Genomic DNA, 25,000 nt, shown 5'->3' on the forward strand with positions numbered 1-25,000 from the left:
CTGATAATGCAAAATAATTTCTATGTACAGATAGTATTACTGAACAGAGAAGGATCTGTAATTATGTTTTTGTTTTCGCGGCGCAGATAAGAGAAGAAGGAAGATTCTACGAATGTGCTCAGACATGGCGGTGTTGTGTGAAAGTGTATCACAGCACCACCTAGCCCCCTGACATGCCCAATCGAATTATGATGATACACACTTTTGCGTCACCGTATGCACGCAGATTTCCTCCCGAAAACGCTCATCTAAACGCAGAATAAAAAGTGAAGATGCGACGCCACATTTGTGTCTTCTGTTCAGACCGTCATCATGTAAAGGTAGCCTAAAACGGCTCCGCCTTCCTCCCATTGTCTCCCACGTTACAAAAAAGATTGTAGTTTAAAAGTAGAATATCTTAAAAAGTATAAAATATTAACAAAATCTGAAAAGAAGCAGAAGTTTGTAGAGAATAATAAAGAAAGAAAGAATAAAACTTAAGAAGAACAATTGTTGAGAGCTGCATGCAGCACTCACCTAATTAAAGAGTAATTCCGGCGAAAATTGAACCCAGGGTCTTTGTTTTGGCATGAAAACCCATCAAATAAGCCCTCTGCAGCATGACCAGGGTCTCTACACATAAAACGAAGCACCAACAACTAAGTTTGCAAACCCGGAGTGTATTTAAAAAGACAGTTTAACAAGCATTACCGGTAGGTCTGTGTTTACAGGAAGTCCACTCAAGTCGATTGCCGAATGCGCCAGAGTTCAGCTCAAGGAGGAAAGTTTTGGAATTTATAATGTAATTTATATTTGTAAATAATATATAGGATGACCGATCTCTGGTAGACCAGTGGCTTATTGTTTTTAATATGGACATTGAGACGCAAATCGAGATGCTGATGCAGAAGGATCACCATGTCTGCAGTGCTAATTTCTTCATTTCATTTCATCATTCCTAAAAGAGCTGCTGACCCAAAGAACCCAAAGAAAGTATCATTGAAGAAGAATGCTATTCCACGAGTGCAGCAAGTGTCTACGGATAGAATTGAGGTAAAGTTGTTTGCTTATTGGTCATGTTTATTCTACACAGTTTACACAGAAAATGGCTGATGGGGTCCGAAGATTTCCACCACAACTCCTTATTCACGATTAATCGAGGTTAGCCCACCTGGACAACTCACAAGATCATCTTTCACTTTCTCCAATGAAGTTAGGGCTTCTAGGACTTATGAATTTGTTTCCTGACTCATCCTCCCCCACACCAATTGTGAACAATCATATATAACACGACAAATAAGCAAACCACTTTACCTCAAGTCTATCCATAGCCACTAGCTGCACTCGTGGAATAGCATTCTTCTTCAATGACACTTTCTTTGGGTTCTTAGGGCAGGGCTCCAGACTGCGACCAAATGGTCGCATTTTGCGACTAGAATTTGAGAGTGTGCGATCGATTTTTTTAAAAAAAAAATTAAATTTGCCCTTCTTTTTTTTACACGTTAAACGTGGAAGGGGCGCGTCAATGAATCCGAAATCTTTAGCAGGCCAATGAGTGTAAGGACAGGGAATGGCGCTAATGTGTCGAGGGGGAGGATCCTAGAGATTATCGAGCGTGCTTAAACGTCTGTGCGAAGGACAAAGATTTCACAACCTGCTACGTGCGATTACAATGAGCAAGCAAACTATTGACTCGTTCTTCCGACCTTCGGCTAGGCTGCCAGTGCAAGTCAGTCCTGCAAGGGTCTTATTTTACAAACCCTGCACCCGCCCGTACCCGCAATACTTCAAACCGCATCCGACCCGTGTTCCGACAGTAGCCCGATCAGACCTGCTATAAATTGATATCGACACCCGACCCGCACACGATGGAAAATTAGAAACATTAGATGGTAATTACAACATCTGTTGTTTGGCTTGGTGCTTTAGATTGTTGTGCAAAAAAAGCACATCATCCACTGTTGACGTTTTTAATTGACTCCTCCGCTCCTGATTATATCCAGCACCGGTGAAGTCTCGCTCGCAATCGCAAAACCCGCGCTATTCAAAGTCTGCGGGTCACCCGAACCAGTGCAGGACTCTTCTTCAGGTGCCATAAAGGGCTTTTCACAGGCGTTTGTCGGGCCTGATAATGCATTCTCAATGGAGAGGAGAGCGGGCAGAGAGGAGGCTCAGCGTCCTGACAAGCGGGCACACCCGTCGCTTCCGTAACGCATGCATGCGCAAACCTGGAAACCGTCGGGATAGATAAGAATCATAATAAAATGTGACACTGAATTTGAAACAGCACATTGTAATTTCTGCATCTATTATCAAAATAGTTATTAGTAATACAGTGGAAATTAGTAGAAATGTGCATATTTGGTTGGCATGTTGAGTTGTTGGCATGTGTTGGCATGTGTGTGCCCCTAAAATTGCTGGTTGCGCCCCAAAAATCTTCAGTTAGGGGCCACAGTGCTCCTAGTGAAAAAAATAAGTATGGAGCCCTGTAGGATCAGCAGCTCTTTTAGGAATGATGAAGTCGTCCTCATCGAAATGAGCACTGCAGACACGGTGATCGTTTGGCATCAGCATATCGATTGGCGTCTCAATGTCCATATTCAAAACAATAAGCCACTGGTCTACCAGAGATCGGTCATTGTACCGTGATGGCAGTCTATGGAAAGTTTCTGGGGTGTAACTTTTCATTTGTTTTCTGCAGCCGGGGCAAACACAAACACGAACCATCTCTCTCTCTTGACTTCAAGCTGTAGATGGGTCGTCTTCTCCGGTGCTTGAGCTATCCTTCACTCTATGCGCTAATCACGTGTGCAGTGTGTCTTCTGTCAACAACGTGCCATGCATGATTGTAGCGAACAAATATTTTTTAACTGTAACCTAAATATGCAAGTCCTTTAATTTACGTGTCAACACTTGCTATATATTATTTATAAATATAAATTATATGAATTATAAATTCCAAAACTTTCTTGAACTGAACTCCGACGCATTCGGCAATCGACTTGTGTGGACTTCCTGTAAACGCGGACCTACCGGTAATGCTTGTTAAACTGTCTTTTTAAATAAACTCTGGGTTTGCAAACTAAGTTGTTGGTGCTTCGTTTTATGCGTAGGGACCCTAGTCATGCTACTGCAGAGGTTTGGTGCTATTTTTAGCAATATTAGTGGTTCAAAAATGATGATTTGGAAGCTAAACTCAATGCCCCAAGCCAATAACATGGACGCCAAATATTGCGCCGGGCAAACTGTAATACTCGATTTTCAATGAAAAAGATATCTGGAGGGCTTATTTGCCATTTTCCTGCCAAAACAATGACAGTGCCGGAATTACACTTTAAGTTACATCCCTCCATTACAAATGGTACGGAGTTAGAGAACATTGGACTGAAGGTCAGATCATGGGGGCGGGAGGGGAGGAAGTGAATTCCAAAGATGGGAAAAGGAAAAGATTAGTGGGAAAGATATCTATTCTCTATTTTATCCAGAGTGGGAAATGTTTACCGGCTATTTTGAGCAATAACACACACACACACACACACACACACACACACACACACACACACACACACACACACACACACACACACACACACACACACACACACACACACACACACACACACACACACACACACACACACACACACACACACACTGCTTACCCGTCAATTAGAGGGTATCTTGACATCAGGTCTTGTACTCGGTCTGTCTCAGAGTCTCCCAACAGTTGACCACACACAGAGGAAAACATGGCCAGGCGAAAAATGGACGAACAAATCGTCGAAGGCATACTAGACAGAGGAACCAAATGTGTCAATCACAAAGTGGGAGGCAAAAGACACTTTTACTGATGAAGCTTTCACTGAATCTTATCGATCTGGTGGCATAAACTTTATCAATGAACTTGCAAGGCTCATAGGCCTAGCCAATAGGGCTCTCCTTAAGGGAATTAAAACCAAACCAAACAGCCTGACCGTTGTTTAGGTAATGAGTCATTTCTTTGAATTCCAGTGAGATGGCGTAATTGGCAGCTTAATTATTTTTGAGTGTTCGTGGCCTACCTGCCGGCTGGTCCGAACGTTGCGTCGGTGAAGCGTAACGAAGCAGGGGCCATTCGCGCTCACCTGACGGGTCCCATGGGCAGCAGACCGGAGGTGGGATCTGTGATCCAGCCTCCCCTCCTAAGGTCTGACGGAGGAGTGTGGAGGCTGACTCCCTCTGATGAAGTCTGACGGGGCCGTGTACAGGCTGCCTCCCCCCCTGAGTAATCACGGAGGGATGTCCGGGGGGAGGGACGGATACAAATTTGAGGAAATCTAACTTTTTCAGCGCCGAGCCTACTTCTCACGAATGATCAAATGTCAAGACACCATCGATTATTATACCAGGTATGGCCTGTTCCTGGAGCAAACGGAGCGAAGTACAGCATAGTTATTGATGTCCGCTCCAAAATAATTAAAAGAAAGAATGTATAGTAAAAGTATGTAGTATGTGTGTCTAGTTCTTCAGGGCAGTTGTGTGCGGGCTGGAAACAGCCTTTGCATGTAATAATAATAATAATAATAATAATAATAATAATAATAATAATACATTTAATGTAGAGATACAGTGTGATTGATTGACTGATTGGAGGAGTCTATTCATTTGAAGGGGGGGAAATTGAATGACGTTATGTGTGAGGATGGAGATTTAATATAATTTGTGTAATAAACACTATTACTAGAATAATAATCGATGAATATAGCATGGATAATTATAAGGTATTTAATTATGATATATAAACGTGTTAGTTTATGTACAGAATCTCCCTCTCCAGTGTAGAGCCGGTTTGATGTTACTGTCTCTCGCTGGGTTGTTTTATGTTCTCTTTTGTTCATGTTTCTATCATTTTTAATTCCTTTGTCTTTTTTAAATTCCCATTTCCTGTTTTGTAAATTTAAACCTCTCTTGCTGTCCTGGTTTTCTGGTAGCCGCTCCCAAAATAGTTCTGTGTAGGCCTATTCGGTGAAATTGTTGGGTTTTAGAAACATATTTTTTCAACATATTTAAAAAAATATGTAATACACACACGCACACACACAACACGCACACACACGCGCACGCGCGCGCACACACACACACACACACACACACACACACACACACACACACACACACAAACACACACACACACACACACACACACACACACGACACACACACATTCGCACACTGACACACACGCACAGATTGCCAATCACCAGTGATACAAAATCATCCAATTTCTCTCACTCGCTTTCTCTCGCTCTGTCATGCACAGCAGACATGTTGAGAATGGCACCAAAACAGACGGTAATGCCCAAAAACAATGAACACAATTGCCCCCCCCCCCTCCCCCCCCCCCCCCCCCCCCCCCGTGTGTGTGTGGGGGGGTGTCGCTCCCTGAACTGAGTTTATGTTGTTTGTATATTTTAAAGTGAAAATGCAAAACTGATATTGTCAATATTGTATTTGTACACATTTGACACATTTCCAAGGTTGGCTCCACTATTCTACCAATGATTCAGCGACACAAACAAGATGTCTGGAGTCATAGTGGGAGCGTTTGGAGCCATAATCTGCATTCCCGCCGTATGCATGGTCAGGGCACGATGATCTGGGGACACTAATGTTTACAACACAAAACAGCAACAACATTGTGCATCCAAGTAATTTCTGCTCATGCAGAGCCATTTCCGACCCACCCGGGGTGTTCTCTGATAATCAAGGGAGTGTCCCGCTCATCTGCAGCTAAGACGAAGCCCGCAGACAGCACATTAACATCTCAGTCCATGCGGAGCAAGGTGATTTCTGCTCAGATAAAACCACAAATGATCCAGAAAATAGCATTTACCACAGTTACCATTTTACCAAAATGTTAAGAACAACAACAGTTAAATTGTATCCCTGCTGTGTGCATCGGGGAGGATAGAGTAGAAGCCCATCATTGTTGCACTCTGAGGCACACCGCTCCGAGACTAAACCTGGGAATGTGTGTGCTATGTGCTCCCATTTCTACAACTCAATCCCGCAAGCAAATGACTAATGAACTTTTCCATCAGCAGAGGGCAGCAATAGTCAAATCAGCGGCTTATCAGACCCACACATTAAGCTCTCAGAGAGCAAACGCCTCACGACAAAAAACAAAGTGAACATCATAATAACTACCCGAGTGTTTAGCCTCACTCTGTTTACTTTTACTTCCACGGGAAAAAAAATAAGTCCAAATAAAAAAATGTGTTTTGTCATTTTTTAAGCAATTTATTTTTTAAGAAACATGCCCTCATTCATGGTGTATAAACTCCTTGTTTGCCTCGCGCTGGGTTCTGGCAGCCTCGGTTCTCCGTGTTCATTATCTGCACTTACAGCTTTGACTCCGGTGTGGCAATTACATCCTCAGCTGCACTGATTAATCCAACATGGAGGTATTTCACATAATGGCTCTGAAAAGACATGTTCACACACTTAGCGGGGAGAGGCGGATGCGCCCAGCTTTTTTATGCAGATAGACCCCCGCCATATTGCACTGAGACTCTCAATGGCTGCTTTAAGTGTTCTCTTAACCTCTAGTGGAGGCCGACGAAGGAACAATGGAGTGTCAGCAAAGTGATTAATTTAATCTATTTCACTCTTGACACAAGATGGAGGTTGCACCCCCCCAGGCAATTTTCGACGAACACGTATTTGTCTATTGTTGGACACATTCCCTGTATTGCCGTTCATTAATAAACAGTGTGCCCTCACACTTTAGCGGCCCCCCCACCTCCTCATTCTCTTGTGGCAATCACACAATCAATCACTGTCCCATTACTTGACGAGGCACAGAGAGACGGAGTGAACAGAATAACGAGAACAATATTTTAGGAGGGGGGCGGGCGAGAGAGCGACGGCGTCTCCAGAAGGCTAGCACACGCGGGCGGAAAAAACATAGGCCCAGTAAATATTCAATTTAAAGGATTCCCAGATAAGAGGAGTTGAAAAATGGAGGCGGCACCCATTCTTCTAGATAAGAGCAGACGAAGCCATCTGGAGGCTGGCAGATAGCGAACTCCCTCAGCCTCCCCGAGACCTGCTCTCATCCACCGAGGCACCGGGCTGGTGACTACCTCAGGTTCAAAATGAATTGATTCACCCCATCTATGTAGGTATTGGCATTTCTTTGGGGGAGGGGGGGGGGGGGACTTGTGGTTGAACTGGCCCTCGTTTTATCAGCAGGCCTTCGAGAATAATGGGTTGTTCTGGACGTGTGACTGGTGTTCAGATGGAACTGTGTGTGTGCTTCATTAAGGCGTGCTTGTGGTACTCCTCGTGTTTTTCGCTTATTCAAGCCGTCATTAAATAGCATTGTTCAATATGTTCACATTGAGTATACCAGGGTGCCTCTTATACCGTCCAGGTAAAACATACTGCACTTAAAATACATCCCTAAAAACACATAAACGCACACTCACTTATACACCCAGACACACATATATACACTCACACACACACACACACACACACACACACACACACACACACACACACACACACACACACACACACACACACACACACACACACACACACACACACACACACACACACACACACACACAGAATACACACATCCTTGTTAAAGGTGTCAGTTTAACTGTACACTTATATCAAATAGGGAAACCCCTTCTTTACCTGTCCCCTGATCAGCTTATTAGCAAATTTAGCACCAATGTAGTGATGTTGAAATCAGTACTGGTCTACTGGGCTTGGGCTCCTCTGATTCCAGAACATCAAGATTAAAAGGCAGCTTTCCCCATGTTTTCCACACGGCACGTCTACATACATGTAGTTAGTGCACAGGACACACTGAAAGGGACGAGATTGAAAATGTTAGTTTCTGAATCAAGCCCATTCTCTCCCCTGTATTCATGCATATGACCTACCTCATATTTAAAAAACAACCTTCTATTTACTTTTTCATGGAGTGGGGGAGAATTCAGTCTCAGCTGGTGAATAACCTTGTCCACTACATATTCGGCACCTTGTTCAGCACCCACCCCCCCCCTTCGCTCTGCTATTCTGCGACAGCCACATTGGATTTAGCTGTGGGGGTAATGCTTTTGTCACTGTGTTTTATCTGACCCCTCAGTCAAAGGGCCTATTTTGCCATCCCTAATTTCACCGTCTGCATTTGTTCCAACACACTTTGGCACCCGAATAAAAAGAAAAGAAAGAAAGAAACACAGAGAAGGTTTGATAAGGGACTCGGGTCGATGTGTAGATTTACCTATAGCTGCGCTATCTGTGTGACCTGCTCCCCTCGCTGTCGGTGCCTCAGGCTCCCTCTGGTGAAAGCTGTTAACGCAGTGATAACAAACTGAATGATAACCTTCCACGCTGTTGAGGACGAACACTTTGTTCCATAGGCGTCTTATTGCTGTTGCAGCATTTCTGATGCACACCCCCTCTTGCCTCTCCTGTGTTTCGCTCTGATTCCTATAACTGAGCGTAGGTGAAACAGGTTCATCTCTGTATTTGCCTTTGAACAATGAGGGACCGACTAAACCACTTTGCTGCTCGAGACACAATTGTATATTTATTCATTTGGATGATCCAGGCTCGCTGAGCATTAAATGGGGTTTACTTTATTTGATCTATCTGCTGTCGCTCTGCTGTGTACCTTGACATTCAAGATGTTGGAGATGGTATGAAACGTGGATAAACAGGGGGAGAAATCATGCCAACGCCACACAGAGAGAGAGAGGGCTCGGGGGGGGATGAGGGGCTAATTTGTGTTCGTTTAGAAGTTTCACACTAAATTCTTCAGGGACGTCCCTGCTAAACCGCATATTTTTATTGAGTTGTTTAAAGAATTGTTACGGCGGTTGAGAATCCCTTTGATTCATTTACTTTATTAGGCAGAGCTGGGGCTTTGCAGATTTTCATTAAGATCAAGTGCGAAACGTTTCAGACAAGACTCAACTTTGGAAAAGGTTATTAGCCTGGGAGGACATGGTTAATTAAGCAGGAAAGCAAAAAAGAAGCAAAAAAGATAAGCATTCGTAGGTCTCCTTTGATAAAACTATTCTCCAGTGAACGGCTTCCAAGGATGAGTTATGTCTAGGGGTTACCGTTGGAGGTAATGTCTGAAATCTTTAATGCGCTGGACAAATTGCCATAACCCATGGATTATTATTCTTCATTTCCTTTTTTTCATGGCCCACAGAGAGAATGGAAAGTCGTCACTGCTTCCATGAATAACATACAGCATATACATTTTTGTAGGCTGTGACTGAGTAGGTTTATTTCACGGTGAGTAGGCATGCAGATTGGATAATCACATGTCACCTCTGTGCCAGGTTTCATTAATATCCATGCCTTAGTTGCTAATATTGGTTATTTGTCAAAGAAATGCATGACGGTGGCTATGGAGACAATGCACTGCCACAGTGAGTGCCTTAGAACTCCAACCTGCTCAAAATGGAAAAATACAATGAAGGTTTCCAGTTGGCATTACCCTAGGATTGGTAGTATCATTATTTTACCTTAACCTCAAACCTCACGTGTGATAGTTCAGACTGCATACACATTAATGCATACAAGTTCACAGTGTGTCATCTATAACCAGTTTGCTCACTAGTGGAACCCAAGCCCAGTGTGATAGACCCTGCATAAACAGATGTGTTACACTGGTCCAACATAAAAAAAATAACGGCAATATAGAAGAGATGTGATGAGCCAGTGAGCAGCGCGGTCGAAGGGGAGTGTAGATGTTGCCATGGGTTTCATATTTTTGCAGGCGAACGGGAGTGTGCAGTGCTGTCAACTCCAGTTTTAATCCTTTTCTTCACTTCCTGTGTGTGATGTTGTGTTGTTATCTTAATGATTATCTGTGGCGCTGCGTCTGCCCCAGGCATTTCTGTCAACGGGGGCTGGTGTGGGGAGCCAGGGCTTATCACAGCACTGGTGTTAAATCAGCTCTGACTCCAGACAAATTTCCCCCACATCGCCCCTTATCAATGGATCTGCACACTGTGCTTTTATTTTTCCTCTCTTTATTTATTTATTCATTTTTCATTTCGATTTTTATATGCTGTTGTTTGACGTGTCGGACCCCAAAAAATAAAACACAATGCAGATCAAACGCTGTCTTCATTTTTTTTTTACTTACGACGTTGGGGTATTCACTATTCCAACAGATAGCGTGTGCTGTTTTTAGCATTAGTCATAGCATGGATGGCTTTAAACATTTTACATATTCTTTCAGCTTGTTGGCCGTACCTTTTTATATTTTTAAAGGTCACAGTAGAAAAGTGCTCTCAGTCAAAGTGATCTCGGTCCAAAGGTAAAGGGCTGACGGCATTCTGTCGTTAATCTTCTGGGGGATGAACGCGAGCGGTCATCCGTAACCGCGCAGAATTCATGGCTTTTTGTTACGTTGATCTAAAATGGACAGTCATTTTATTACAGAATCAACAGTGAAACAAGCATGATCATCGTTTTCTTTTCAGTTTCTCTCAGGAAGTAAGTAAACCTCGTCCTGCCGAGAACGGATCATTGTGAATGCTGTCCGCGTACAGAGGCGAGACTGAAAGTCCCCGGCGGACTGACCTCTGGTCGGAGGGGCGACTCCCCGAGTCTTTTCTTCCGGAGAGCGCCGTTCCGTCTCAGTAAGTGCTCTGATTGTCTGGCCACTGTGGCTGAGAGGAGGGCAGCGCCGACTCACCTCCTTCTCTCTCGTCTCTCTCCTCCGCCGCGGCTCGCCCCGGGTCAGCCACTCAGCGACGGGAGCACCACGCCGCCCCCCTCACCCAGACACGCCCTCTTACAGTCGGGGTACCCTCCGAACGCCGGCGGGCCGGCGGGTCTCTTGAAGGCCGCCGGTGGCTGGGGGTCCGCGCCCTCTCGCTCCTCCCACAGAGCGCTCAGGGTCTCGGGGGGCTGGTAGCCGGGCTCCCGGGGGTCCAGGGGGTCTTTGGAGAGCAGGATGCTGATGGAGGGCACGGTCCGGTGCACGGTCATCTCTGACGCGCCCCCGTCGTGGCTCTCCCACACCTCCTTCACCCCCTTGTAGCGCAGCTTGGTCAGCTGGTGCAGCGATCCCACCTTCCTCTTCATGATCTCGGCACAGGTGATGGTCTTGGTGACGGCCCGCCCTGACCCGGTGAAGACCACCTGCCTCAGGCCGCCGGCGCCCCCGGAGCCCGCGACGCCCCCGACACCCCTGTCCAGCTTCTCCCCCTGCATGCGGGCCATGGCGAACCCCATCAGGTTGCGGATCTTGCTGCCCTCCTTCACCCGCATCTCCAGCACCCCCGAGGCCAGGCCTGGGAAGGGGCTGGGGCTGTCCTCCTCGGTGCGGAGGATCTTCTTGAAGCCCCCCTGGCCCGGCTTGGGGGCGCTGGGTGGACCCGGTGCCGACGCTGAAGGCGGTGGAGGCGGAGGGGGCGGTGGTGGTGGTGGTGGGGGTGGTGCAGCAGTCGGTTTGGACAGGTGGAAAACATTGCTGCCCACAGAGGACTGAGCAGGGGTTTGATACACCGGAGTCTGGTAGCTGAGGCAGGAGCCCGGGGGGCCTCCCACCTCCAGGTGGATCTGCCGGTTGAACTCGAGCCCCGGGTGGGGCCGGACCACTTCCCTGGGCAGGTAGTGGCTCTGGCCGCTCACCACTCCACAGCTGGTGAACATATCTCCTCTACTCAGTGTCCCGGTTTGCTCCCCCTTCAGTCACGTACCGCTCCGTACGGAGAGAGGATCAGGATCATTCGCCCATGGTGGTATTTAATTTTTTACACTTTTATACCCTTTTCCTTCCTACAGGCAACATCCACCACAAAGTTTGAAAGACTTTCGCATAAGCCCCGTTTAACGTTCTCCCCGAGAGCGCTATCAATGGGCTCTTTGAAGCCGCTCCACGGTAAAAGCTGGACACTTGAGATAAAGCAGCCGGCTGGTGAATTCAAAACGCTGTGGCAAAGGAACCACACACAATGTTCTTTCTCTTAGAGAATCTGATTTGCTTATCCAGAGACGACTATTCACAAAACGTTCAGCAGACAGAAACAAAATGTAGAACTGAATAACGTTCTTTAACTGTGCCGTCCCTTCACACGCTGTATACTTAAACAACAGCAAACACGTTGTCGGTCACACTTCAAACTAACTTTTTTCAAAAAAGAAACTTAAAGGATAACCTTTGTGTTCAGTAGTGGCTGGTTCCTCCGTCAGCTGATCTCGGTCCGCCGGTCTGCAGAACTAACACGCTGAACTCTGACTCTGACCTCTGCCGATGATTTGCTCTCCCGGTTGCACAGCTTTGAACCTGTGGCTGGAAGTCATCCAGGGCTGGGCGGGAGGGGTGCGTGGCTCTCTGCTCCCCCTGTCCAGGCGTGGCCGTGGAGCTCCGTGCACTCTGCTACGTCTCTTTCCCCCGGGGAGATCTTGCCGCGTCGTCTCCCAGTGATGTTCTGGGAAGTCTGCTCTTTCCCCCACAAAGAGACGTGAGGGACAGGAGCCGCCCCACAAAAGCTCACAGGAGGAGTGTCTGTGGTTGAGAGGGAGCATGAGGGAGAGAGGAGACAGCCCTCTTAAAGGCGCAGGTCTTTCATCTTTCCGTCGAACTCCCCTCCCTCCCTCCCTCCACAGCTGAAACCTGCCTCCCTCAGAGCGGGGGAGGAGGGGCCCTCCCGCGTGGCCCTTTAAGAGCCCGGGCGCAGACCCCCCCGGCAACTTTGTCAATCTCTTTAGAGGACGTTCCAGTGCATGTGTTCAATGTACATGACTGATTAAACCTGAGTTCTGGAATAGGGAGCCAGTCAACCTTTAAAAATGCATTTTCAGCTGTGAAACAATGAATTAAATTAGCCTGTGTTATAATTGAAAACATCCTTCAAAGAGCCATTGAAAGTCAATGGCATTAAAGTGCGCTGTATTTACCCTCTATCCTATTAGATGCTGTTCTGACCGGTATCCTTTTCCATAATGTTCTGTTAATAGCTTCATTGTTGGGGTAATCAAGTCGCGCGCCACAAATCTGTGTCTCTCTCACGCTCGGACGATTCCGCGGCTGCAAGGTTGAGCAGCCCCACCGAGCAAGGGCACCAACGAACACTAAATATAAAGAGAAGAGAAAGGGAGAGGCAGAGCTCTGAGACTCCCGGTTTAAAGGGCTATTGTAATTGTGTGGCTATCTTCATTAGCTCTACTGGAGCTGGGGCCTGGGGGGGGGGGGTGGTAGGAGAGGTGGAAGTGGAGGAGGGTGGGGGGGTCTGCACAGGTGAGCAGGAAGAGCTGACAGTTGGGATAATAAGCATCTTAATGGCCTTTCCATCACCGGAGGAGGGCGCTGGCCCGACCGCTCCCACCCTCGGCTGGGCCCCCGACAGCTGTAGCAGAGCCCCCATCCAGCGCGGCCGCCGCCCCGACAGGTGGATTTGTTGTGGTGTGTGACTGACAGATGGAAGGATGGGTAAAGACAGCCCACTGAGGCTGAACCGATGAGGCCAAAGAGAAAGAGGCAGACGAATCCTAACTGTTCTCCGCTGGCTGGCTAGCCCCTGTGGCGCGCAGCTAGTCCCAGAGGTTCACAGCGGTTCACAGGAAACATAACCCACTGTGGTCCAGAGTTTAGCCCCATCTAACCCACTGCGTTACAGTGTTTAGCATCGGGCTAACCCACTATGTTCCAAGGTTTAGCACCATGCAATCCCGCTGTAGTTCAGGGATAAGCACCATGCTAACCTATTGTGGACCAGCATTTAGCATCAGGCTAATCCACTGTGGTCGATGGTTTAGCACCATGCTAACCCGCTGTGTTCCAGGGTTTAGCACCAGGCTAACCCATTTTGGTCAGGGGCTCATCAAGATGCTAACCCGCTGGGGTCCAGGGTTGAGCCCAATGCTAACCCGCTGTTGTCCAGGGTTTAGCACGGTGTTAACCCGCTGTGTTCCAGGGTTGAGCACAAGGCTAACCCACTTTGGTCAATGGCTTAATACGATGCTAACCCGCTGGGGTCCAGGGTTTTGCCCGATGCTAACCCACTGGGGTCCAGAGTTTAGTACCATGCTAGTCCACTGTGGACCAGGGTTTAGCACCATGCCAACACACTGCAGACCAGGGTTTAGCACGATGCTAACTCACTGTGGACCGGAGATTAGCACAAGGCTAACCCGCAGTGTTCCAGGGTTTAGCACAATGCTAAACAACTGTGGTCCAGGGATTATCACCATGCTAACCTGCTGTGGTCCATTGCTTAGCACCATGCTAACCCCACTGTCTTGTGGATCACCTCAGATCCCGAAGCAAATTAATGTAAATACAATTTGAATAGGCTGTTTGTATTTATTTAGGGTTATTTATATCTATATTTAGTTATTTATTATTTCTACTCGGCTTTCTTGTAGAGAGGTGAGGGGCAGATGCAAGTCAACGAGCCAATAACAAGGAGACACTACAGAAATCCATTCTCCGCACGCGACGGGGCAACAAATGTCCTTTATTTATTCTCTTGTCATTTTTTCTCCCCTTGCTGAAAAGAAAATGACAGAAAGAAGGGAAAGGAAAGGAAAGGGTGGAGAGATAGCGATGGAGCGAGAGAGAGAGAGAGAGAGAGAGAGAGAGAGAGAGAGAGAGAGAGAGAGAGAGAGAGAGAGAGAGAGAGAGAGAGAGGAGAGAGAGAGAGAGAGAGAGAGAGAGAGAGAGAGAGAGAGGGAGAGAGAGAGAGAGAGAAAAGGGAGAGAGAGAGAGAGAGAGAGAGAGAGAGAGAGAGAGAGAGAGAGAGAGAGAGAGAGAGAGAGAGAGAGCAGAGAGCAGAGAGCAGAGGTGGGCTCTGGAGCACTCACTACCAAAGTGATCATTCTGTTGTTTGGAAGAAATTACCCTCATCAGTCATAGAGCGATACGCATCTGCCTTTGGGGGTTTCTGGTGATGTTACTGCATAATAAACTGTGTTTGTGTGCACATGCACATATTGGTGGGGGAGAGAGGGTGAGCCAGGCAGAAGGGGGGCGAGCCAGAGAGGGAGAGAGAGGGGGAGAAAGGGGGAGAAAGAGGGAGGGCAGGGGGTAAGAAGGCACAGAGAGGTTACAACTGATGTTTAAAGTGAGTCTGTAATCACCTCTCTTTAGAATGGGATTTCGGCGCATAATATGCCACCCTATTCAACTTTAAAAAGTTGTCCGTTCAGAGGAAAATAATAGATTCAGCAGTTCACCGGCTGAATTACATCTCCTGTTATGAGGTGCGAGGAGGCTTTCCATTTGTTTTGTGTCCGTTTAACCCACCTTCCCTTGTGCCCTGCATCAGCCTCTGTTTTTATGAGGATTCTATTTTTTTGCTCTATCTTTTTAATGGCCATGTTTAACGACGGGAGAAGGGGCTATGCTTGGTCACTCCACACCTCCCTGCGCAGCCCCTGTGCTCCGGCACCTCTCCAACTACCCCCCCGCCCCCCCCCCATCCCCATCCCTACCCACTTTATCTGACCTTGGCTGGCATCTGTGACAGCAAAGACACTTTCTCTCTCTCTTTCTCCCCATCCTCTCGCCTCTCGTGTCTTCTCCCGACTCCCTCCCTCGCTCCCCTCCCTGCCTCCGGCGTTCGAGCAAATAAAGCATTTATTCTGTGGGACTGTGACAAATGGCAGCGCTTGTGTGTGTCTTGCTGCTTTCTTTAGCGGTACACTCCAGACGGCTCAACCGCCGCGGCCCTGTTCCTGCCTCCGTCTCAGTCTCTGTTTCTGTCTCTGTTTCTGATTCGGGTTCTGGTTCTGGTTCTGGTTCTGGTTCTGGTTCTGGTTCAGGTTCAGGTTCTGTTCCTGTTCCTGTCTCTGTCTCTGCGCTTCTGATTCCGTTTCTGCTCCTAATTCTGATTCTTATCCGGATTCAGATTCTGTTTCCGTTTCTGATTCTGATTCTGAACCTGATTCTGTTCATGCCTCTGATTCCGTTTCTGATTCTGGTTCTGTTTCATTGTCTGATTCTGATCTGATTCTGCTCCTTTGCGGCGGTGCCGTGTTTATGTGTGCGGCGGCACTGCGGTGTCTCGTTGTATCCCGGGCGGTCCGGGCTGCTGGCGGCAGCGGGGCGGGGGTCTGTCTCCGCGCTGCGCCAGACGTTCGCCTCTCTCCACGTTGTAACTGCTCAACTTCCTTTTTATACGGCCATCAACCAATGGGGCCCGGGGCCGGGGTCTGGCTCCGTGATGGGAGCATCAGGGGCCCGCAGTTCTGCCCCACAAACCCGCAGCCTGTCCTGGATGGAGGGGGGGTGTTTGCTCATCAAACCAGACACACACACACACACATATGCACACACACACACATACACATGTGCACGCACACACACACACAAACATGCTCACACACGTGGACAGACACATGAACACATACGTCATACGCACATATTCACACAAGCATGTGCACACAAACACACACACACGTGCACAGACAAATGAACACACACACTAGCACTGCGCACGTGCACACACAAACACAAATCTTCGGCCACATTCGAAAAGATATATTCACACCCGTCACACACTGCGTACGCATTCACACACGGCAGAACATTCTGGCCCATTTCACCCACCCTGGTCTCCCCATGCACACACAAACACTTACACATGCACACACCAGCCAGGACTCCAACACACACACACACACACACACACACACACGCACAAACCCTTCCACACACACACACACAGCATCCAAGACCCAAACACACACACACACACACACACACACACACACACACACACACACACACACACACACACACACACACACACACACCACACAATCACTTACACACACACCAGCCAAGATCCAAACCTACACACACACACACATACAAGACCCCCCGCCCCCCCTCCATAGACACACACACACACACACACACACCCCCACACACACACACACACACACACACACACACACACACACACACACACACACACACACACCCGCACACACTCCCCAAACACGCACTCTCAGCATAAGGTGAGCTGATGGAGCAATTAGAGAGGCATGTCAGAACACGGGGCACCCGGGCGGCCCCATCACAGATGAAATAGAGTGAGCAGCAGAAATGATGACGCCATTAATATCAGGCAGGAGGCGGGGGGTGGGGGGGGCATGGGAGGGAGGGAGCGATGGGGGTCGCGGTGGGGGGGGGGGGTTGGCGCCTAGCAGGGTGATGGTAGATGACCCTCCGTGTAATTTCCCCGTGACAGCATTTTGAGGTGCAAATTGTGTCTGTATTTGATTCTCTTTTTCTTTGGGCCTTTTTCCGGACAGTTAAATGGGGTTTGTTTACGTGTCAAAGACCTGAGCGGCCGTGCGGCGGTTGTGATGCGCGGGGCGGTTATGCTTTTCTGTCGCTCACGCCGCTGTTATATCGCTAAACGACAGGTCAGCCTTCAGTTTACCGTCCATCGCCTCTCCTCCCCACACTGTATATCAGGCCATATTCCCTCCGTCTCCTTCGCTCACTCTCCCTCTCTATCGGTCTCTCTCAATCACTCTCTCCCCCTCATTCTCTCTCTATCTCTTAGTCTCACCCTCTCTGTGTGTCACCGGCGCCCTCAATCTCGCTCACTCTCCGTCTTGTTATCTCAATCTCACTCGCTTTCCCTCGCTCACTCTATATCTCTCACCCTTTCTTGGTTCTCACTGTGTCTCTCTCACTCAATCTCTCACTGTGTCTCTCTCACTCAATCCCGCCGTCTCTCACCCTCACTGTGTCTCTGTCTCTCTCACTCAAACTCGACCTTGCTCTCTCACTATCGCTCTCCCTCTCTCACAAACACATCCTCTCTCTCTCTCTCTCTCTCTCTCTCTCTCTCTCTCTCTCTCTCTCTCTTTCTCTCTCTCTCCCTCCCTCCCTCTCTCTCTCTCTCTCTCTCTCTCTCTCTCTCTCTCTCTCTCTCTCTCTCTCTCTCTCTCTCTCTCTCTCTCTCTCTCTCTCTCTCTCTCTCTCTCTCTCTCTTTGTGTCAATGCTTCTTTCACATATCTCTCCAACGATGGCGCTTTCTGCTCGGCACCGCAATGCAGATGTGTCTCTCTCTCTGTATCGCTGTCTCTCTCTCTCTGTATCGCTGTCTCTCTCTCTCTGTATCTCTGTCTCTCTCCCTCTCTCTCTCTATCTCCCACCCTCTCTATGGCCCGGGAACTTTCATCTGGGGGGAGGAAGTGGGGGAGCAGCCTCAGAAGGGGGAGGAGAACATTAAAGAGGCGAGGGGCAGGTGGATAGGGACCAGGCCCGGGCATCAGGGCTGGGGTTGATGTGGGATGTTAGGATCTGTTAAACAAGCTCGCTGATGTTGGGTTTAGCCAACGCTCAGAACAGGGGAGGGATGGAAGCATATGGCAGATGGAAATATATATCCCGCCCGTCATGATTTATGCGGTCTGCTGATGAACATGGCATCTTCCGCACAATGAACGGAAGCCTTTGGGGTATAAAGACATTTTATTTGGTGATTTTATAAAGCTATTACACGGCCGAAACAGTAGTTAACGTGCGGAAAAAAAAAGGCGACGAGGAAGTTTGCTATAATGGGATTTTTCAGTTTGACATTTGAAGAGCGGATTTGGAGCACTCTTATTTCTTAGTGCTCCTACTGAGGTGCATTTTTGCTCTCTGTTTGATTAACTTCAATGTCTCGAACGGAATTGGCCACGGTGGTTGATAATAGCAACGCTAGTCTGCATGGGCCGGCCGCAGGCCAATGTTAATGGACTTTATAGGGAAATTTTGATCAATTAAATCAAGGACAATTAATAGGCCGTGTTAAAACAAAAAGCTAAAATAGCAAACAAATCGCCCCCAGCCATTGTGTGCTAATGTCGCAGCGTTTTCTCATTCTTTTTATCAGGGTACAATTTTTTCACTATCGTCAGCGTATACTCTTCGTTTGAATAATTAGGGGCCAGAGATGCTGGCGTTATTAAATTGCAACAACTGTTTTGGGTTGGGTTGCAATTGGAAATGAAATCAATAAAGTTTACTCAGTATGATATGGCTGCTTCTAGCTCACCAGACTGAGACAGAGGTGAACATTGTTTTCCTGAAGGTAGCAGAATAAATAACTGCATTTCTATTCCTTCTATAGCACTCAGAGGGAAAGATATAGTATATGTGGGAAACATATACTTTTAGTCCGATCAAAAGTTTCAATACAAATAACAAGAGTGACAGTATTTAAGCTACAGTCGTGAACTCGCTTGTTGTAAATTGCAGACACAAGCTTGCAAACAAAACCCAGCCAGGAAAAAATAGCCATTTTTCAGACACACAATTTTTACAACCTATATTTAAATCAACCATTTTCAATATTCTCCCAATATTTCATGCAAAAACACCACCGGAACATAATTGAAAACAAGGACAAACAAACAAAGCACAGAAAAAAAAGAAGCCAATAGTTAAAAGTGCTACAAGGCTGCTTATGGCCTCCTGTCAGCCCGCAGTCCCCTCCTGTCATTGGCGTTCCAGATGGCCGCGGTCCCCCATAACCCACCCGCCACACAGCTGTAAACCTCCTCATGTGCGCACATTCACACCGGGTCACTGCTCCCTCCGACACGCTGCTGGAGCACGGCTACTAATCCCACCCAGCATGCTCGGCTGGAAATGTTCCCCCTGAAAATGACTCAATTCTGGCCCCCGAACGAAGTTGAGCAAAAGAGTGTTCTGTCGTGATTCGCGGGCACCAGTCCGAGCCGGTCGCAGCTAGCAACGCGGCGCCGGTGCAAGCTCAACTCGTACGGACGGACAGGCGACCTCGCAGGCATGTTTCTGGCAGAGGTGGCACGGCTATTAAAGAGCAGGGGAAAAGCGCGGTGGCCAACTTCAGAGGAAAATCAGTATGTGGGTCCACAGCAGATTTAACCTGTATTTAATTGCATCGGAGAGCAATCACTCTCTGCCCTGCAAATCCTCGGCAAAGCCGCACTTTACAATGGGAGCGTAATTGCAGGAGTGTAATTGCCTGCCAATGCTGAGCTCCCACTGCCTGCTTGCATTGAAGAGCCCAATAATTAGAAACAGGAAAAATTAGGTCGCAATTTTTGTCTTGGCAATTATCATAATGCAAAAGAAGTGCCATTAGTATTGTTAACCCCAGAGTGGCGAGTCCTTTGACACATTCGGGGACCCTTCTCTTTCCGCTGGGCAAAACAACTCTGATTTCCCCGTAGCCTTTCCCACTGTCTCACTCGGTACTTTAGTCATCAGCCTGGCAGGGCAGCCCGCGCGGCTGGAGTCAAACTAGCAGATTGAACCCATCTAGGCTCAGAGTGCTAGGAGGATTAGCTGAAGCCATAGCATTAGCATTAGCTGTGTGAATGCGTGTGTGTGTGTGTTTGTGTCTGTACATGTGTGTGTGTGTGTGTGTGTGTGTGTGTGTGTGTGTGTGTGTGTGTGTGTGTGTGTGTGTGTGTGTGTGTGTGTGTGTGTGTGTGTGTGTGTGTGTGTGTGTGTGTGTGTGTGTTTGCACGTGTGTGTGTTCCGTTTTAAGGTGTATAAATTTGGTAATAATCCTCTTAACAACCAACCATGAAATTGTAAGGGATGTCACAGTAATATTATGCAGTTGGCTGACATTGTAGTACATGGACGTTTAATTTTGTTTCACTGGATTTCTATTGTGTTGACTCTGATGTAAAACCCGGTTTGTATTTGAATGCATTAATGCCTCACCGGTATCAACGTGGTTTCAGACGCATAGAAACGTCAGTGTTGTGGCTCTAAAATACAGGGCTGGAAATAGAAGTTTGGGTACTTGGGTAGCTTAAGTAAAATCAAAAACCTAATATTTAACATTTTATTCCCTCCACCATCATACCATATGAATATATGAATTTCACACGATTCAAATCTCTTCCAAAGACGAAGATGGTTAGGGAAATGTTTGCTTAGTAATTTGAGCAAGCTAGATTAGTAGATTTATTTAATGCATTAAATACTCTGATACTGAGAGACAGTATCTGTGTGTGTGTACGTTGGTGCGTGTGTGTATGTGTGCGTGTTTCCACTCCCTGCCAGCTGTTCTCAATGAGGTATAGGTCTACTCACAGAAGGGTACTCTCCCTGTGTGGGAAACACTTTACAAAAAGGGCACATTAATGACCCATTAATAAACATTAGTTAATGCAGCAATAAGCATTATGATATTGCTTTAACAATAAGGGCAAGGTAAGGGTTAGGAGCATATGGATAAGTGTTGATCCTAACCCTACTATATCATGTATACATTAAAACCTTGGTTAACATGAACACCATTAGTATATAAAACTAGACAATTAGTTAACAGCTCATGTTAACTAATTAATGTTAACGGATGGTTGATTAATGGTGAACAAATTAACCCTTATTTTGAAGGGCTACCACAAGTACTTGATACGGACCGGCTAATACGGAGGGAGAAACGTCTTTGGGAAGCTGGGGAAGTCCTTCTCTCCATTATCGCTCCACGACTCTCAGAGGCTCTCAGGCAATCAGGCGGCAGGATTTACACAGAAAGATTTTAATTTGGACACATTAGCCGAACGCCTTCACAGGGGCGACAGCTAAGAGGAGCTCTGGGCCGGCGGACAAAAGAGATGGAGGGATAAGGATGAGGTCAACAGTCTGCTACCGAGCAGATACCGACCGACCGGTGAGCGTTGAGCGGCAAGCAGCGAGCACGCCGCGTGGAGCGGGAAAAACCCAAAGACAAACAGTCACACAAGACCAATACACTGGATCCCTCGAATGGCTCAAAGCACACAAAAACATGCACATGCACATGCATACACACACACACACACACACACACGCACAGGCACACACATTAACACAGCCATGTGTACACACATTAGCACGAAATACGCATGCACACACACACACACACAAACACACACACAGACACATGCGCACATACAAACTAACACAGCCATGTGTACACACATTAGCACTAGATAAAGGGATAGCTACTGTTGGGTGCTCTGGAGCGCGGGGGGGGGGGGGGGGGGGGGGGGAGAGGACGAGATAGGGAGAGAAGGGGGGGATAGGGGGGTTGTGGGGGGTGGGCATTTAAATGGTGCCCTTTCCGGTCCGCGACGAGGAGCTAAAACCATTAGCGGGGGCTATTGTTTCAGCGGCATGTTTGAAAGTCACACGGAGCACCGCTGGGTAATTTCCACATGTCATGAACGACCGGAAGCTAATTAGGTTCTGGTGGCGTGAATAAAACGGGGGCTTAATGAACAACATGGCGCCGCTAGGTCAGTCAGGCTCGCCCGCCCGCCCCCGTGAACTGACGCTTTTCCCCTCGCGTTCTGCATATCGCTATACTGTAGGCGCGCCGGGGGAGAATATTCTGGTCGCCTTTTCCGTGTGTCGCCGCCCGTCCCTGCCGCCGCCACCGCCACGGTGGTGAATAGTGGGTACCTCGCTCAGAGGAGCGAGCTTTCTGCTGATGGAATCAAACCCCCTTTCACGGATTCAAATGAGGTGCACTCAGCTGTGATTGGTATTGGAAAAGCATTTGTCGGAACAGAGGCTCAGTGAAGCCTCCTTAAATACAAGGCAATCACAGTGTCTAACGCAGAGACGAGGCGGGAGAGGTGTGCCCGGACTGCAGAGTGGAAAACAGGACAAAGGATTATGATGGTAATAAGCGGTAAACCAAAACAAAGTCATCCCTGAATCGCCTCTCTCTCTCTCTCTCTCTCTCTCTCTCTCTCTCTCTCTCTCTCTCCCCTTCTCCTTTCTTCTCTCTATCTCTCTCCCCTTTCATCCCTCTCTGTGTCTGTCTCTCTTTCTATCTTGCTCCCTCACTCTGTCTCCCCCCATCTTTCCCTTTCACTCACTCTCTCCCTCTCTCTCTATTGCCCTTTCTCTACCTCCCTCTCCCAGCTCTCTCTATTGTTGTCACCCCCCTCCCCTCTCTGGTCGCTCTAAGCTCTTCCTCCTCTCACTTTCTCTCTCCCCGCTGTCTCTGAGTCTGTGTTTCTCTCTTATTCCATCTCTCTCCTTCTCTCTCTCTCTTTCTCAATCTCTCTGTCTCTCTCTTTCTCCATCCCTCTCCATCTCTCACTCCATTTATCCCTCTCCATCTCTCTCTCTCTCTCCATCTTCCTCTCTCTCTCTCTCTCTCTCTCTCTCTCTCTCTCTCTCTTTCTCTCTCTCTCTCTCTCCCTCAGTCTCTCGCCCTCTCACATGGCATCACACGAGCAGCCACATATTGACAAGGCCTTTCTTTTCCTCTCTCGCCGCGCATTGAGCTACAATTTAAAATTCATTCCTCATTATTTGCGGTGAATCCTTACACACAGCGTTTCTAATCTGTGTAGCCGTGCGGCTGCGGGCACAGTCTCTACCGCTGCCTCTACCTCCACTACGCAATGTCAAACTGCACACCCTGCCGGCCCCCATTATTACAGGTGTCAGCAGATCTCACATCAACTGTGAAGGCGCTGACGTAATACTTTTCTTTTTTCCCTCTTCTATTAATTTGTTTTTTTTTTCAGGCGGTAACCGGGCCGAGAGACGGGGGATGGTGCAGTTTGGGGGAGAGAAAAGTTCAAGTAAAAAAATAAGTGAATTCATTTTCACGTCTTAGTTATAATGTGTGCAAGGGAAAGATCAGAGAGTGTTTCAGACGGGGGGGGGAGTTCCCCTGACAGTCACCAGAGAGGCGTGTGGGGGGTGGGGGGGTGTGGGGGTGTGGGGGGGGGGGGGGGGGGGGGTTAAACATCTAATTTGGAGCTATTTAATAAGAGATTGTCATGGTGCTGCACTGTATCCTAAAGTGTTTCCTCCAGCACTGTAACACTTTTAAGTGTAGGTTGTCGTGTGAACATATTTGTGTGCGATAATGTATATGCGAGTGTGTCTGTGTTTATGTATGTGTATGTGTGTGTGCGTATGATAATGTATATGTGTGTATGTGTGTGTGTGTGTGTGTGTGTGTTTGTGTGTGTTTGTATGCGTGTGGGTGCATGGGTTTGTATACGTGTGTGTACGTGCGTGCGCTGTGTGTGCTGTGAAGGAGAGCAGTAGAGACATAAAGCAAGAGTAATGTGTGTGTGTGTGTGTGTGTGTTTGTCTGTGTGTGTGTGTGTGTGTGTGTGTGTGTGTGTGTGTGTGTGTGTGTGTGTGTGTGTGTGTGTGTGTGTGTGTGTCTGTACGCGTGTGTGTGAGTGTGCATGTGTGTGGGGGTTTGGGGGGGGTAGAAAAACAACCATTATTATGCCTGCAAGAACAGTGGATGGCAGCAGAAGTAAGAGAGAGAAGAAAGAGGAGGAGGAGGGGAGAGATTGCTTCTGGAATTGTCCAAGTGTGGCAGTAGTGTGTCCCAGTCACTTTATCAGTGCCACCGCAGAGTGTTTTCATCCATCTATCTCCCCTCACACTCCTCCTCTCCTCTCTCTGGGAAGGGGACACACACTCCTACTTTGGGAAGCTCGGGGAAATCACAGAACACTGCCTCTTTTCCGTTTACCTTACCCTGTTAGTATATTGCAACACTCAATTCCCTTTATTGTTTCGCTTTATTCAAGAGATGAGCGGGTCTTAAATATTTCCCCCTCTCATCGGCAGACCAGCAACGCATCAAGCAAATCACACTGAAGAAAATATTCAACCCAAAATTCGTGTGTGTAATCCTATTGCTTGTGTTTCCACTGTTGAAATAAATACGCTCAAGCAATCCAAAACATAAGCAATATTTTCACATCCGGAATATAATCAGGAGTGTGAGGCCTGCGTCCTGTATGCTACCTTGAGGTGTGTGTATGTGTGTGTCTCCTCTCCATCCCTGCAGCCCTTCAGACAAACGCCTCTCGCCCAGAACACAGTAGAGCTCAATGTGCTGCTTCTGGAATATTCAACAGCTTTAAGAAAACTGCCGACTTCAAAGGCACGGAAACGGGGCGGAAAGGAAGAGGACAAATGTTTGGGGGCTTTGGGAATAGAAAGCACGGGCGGTCAGAGCTGTTCATCCGAAAAGTGACAGCGGCATCGGTGAGTCATGC

At 47.7% G+C, this 25,000-nt stretch overlaps 2 protein-coding genes across 4 annotated transcripts in view; both read right to left on the reverse strand.

The window, feature by feature from the left end:
- Positions 1 to 4,212, reverse strand: part of dpep2 (dipeptidase 2) — a 10,502-nt gene extending 6,290 nt beyond the window's left edge. Inside the window, exons 1-2 of one of the 3 annotated variants that reach the window (XM_030376933.1) lie at positions 4,104 to 4,212; positions 3,642 to 3,770 (exon numbers count right to left, since the gene is read on the reverse strand). In XM_030376933.1, the coding sequence (XP_030232793.1) occupies positions 3,642 to 3,770; positions 4,104 to 4,117 (143 nt within the window). In that variant the 5' untranslated portion in view covers positions 4,118 to 4,212. Of the gene's footprint in view, positions 1 to 3,641; positions 3,771 to 4,040 lie in introns of all 3 variants that reach the window. The other 2 variants (XM_030376932.1, XM_030376934.1) reach the window with 2 other exon arrangements.
- Positions 4,213 to 8,868: 4,656 nt separating this feature from the next.
- On the reverse strand, positions 8,869 to 12,535 carry LOC115559306 (ena/VASP-like protein). Its single transcript, XM_030378117.1, has one exon. It carries the CDS (start codon positions 11,662 to 11,664, stop codon positions 10,747 to 10,749), a length of 918 nt encoding a protein of 305 aa, XP_030233977.1. The 5' UTR covers positions 11,665 to 12,535; the 3' UTR covers positions 8,869 to 10,746.
- Positions 12,536 to 25,000: the final 12,465 nt, after the last annotated feature.

This window comes from Gadus morhua, chromosome 14 (genome assembly GCF_902167405.1).
Source record: "Gadus morhua chromosome 14, gadMor3.0, whole genome shotgun sequence".
Taxonomy (NCBI): domain Eukaryota; kingdom Metazoa; phylum Chordata; class Actinopteri; order Gadiformes; family Gadidae; genus Gadus; species Gadus morhua.

What these genes read in the sequence shown, in the direction of transcription:
- LOC115559306 (XM_030378117.1), bottom strand. Translation starts at nt 11,664, where the DNA reads ATGTTCACCAGCTGTGGAGTGGTGAGCGGCCAGAGCCACTACCTGCCC.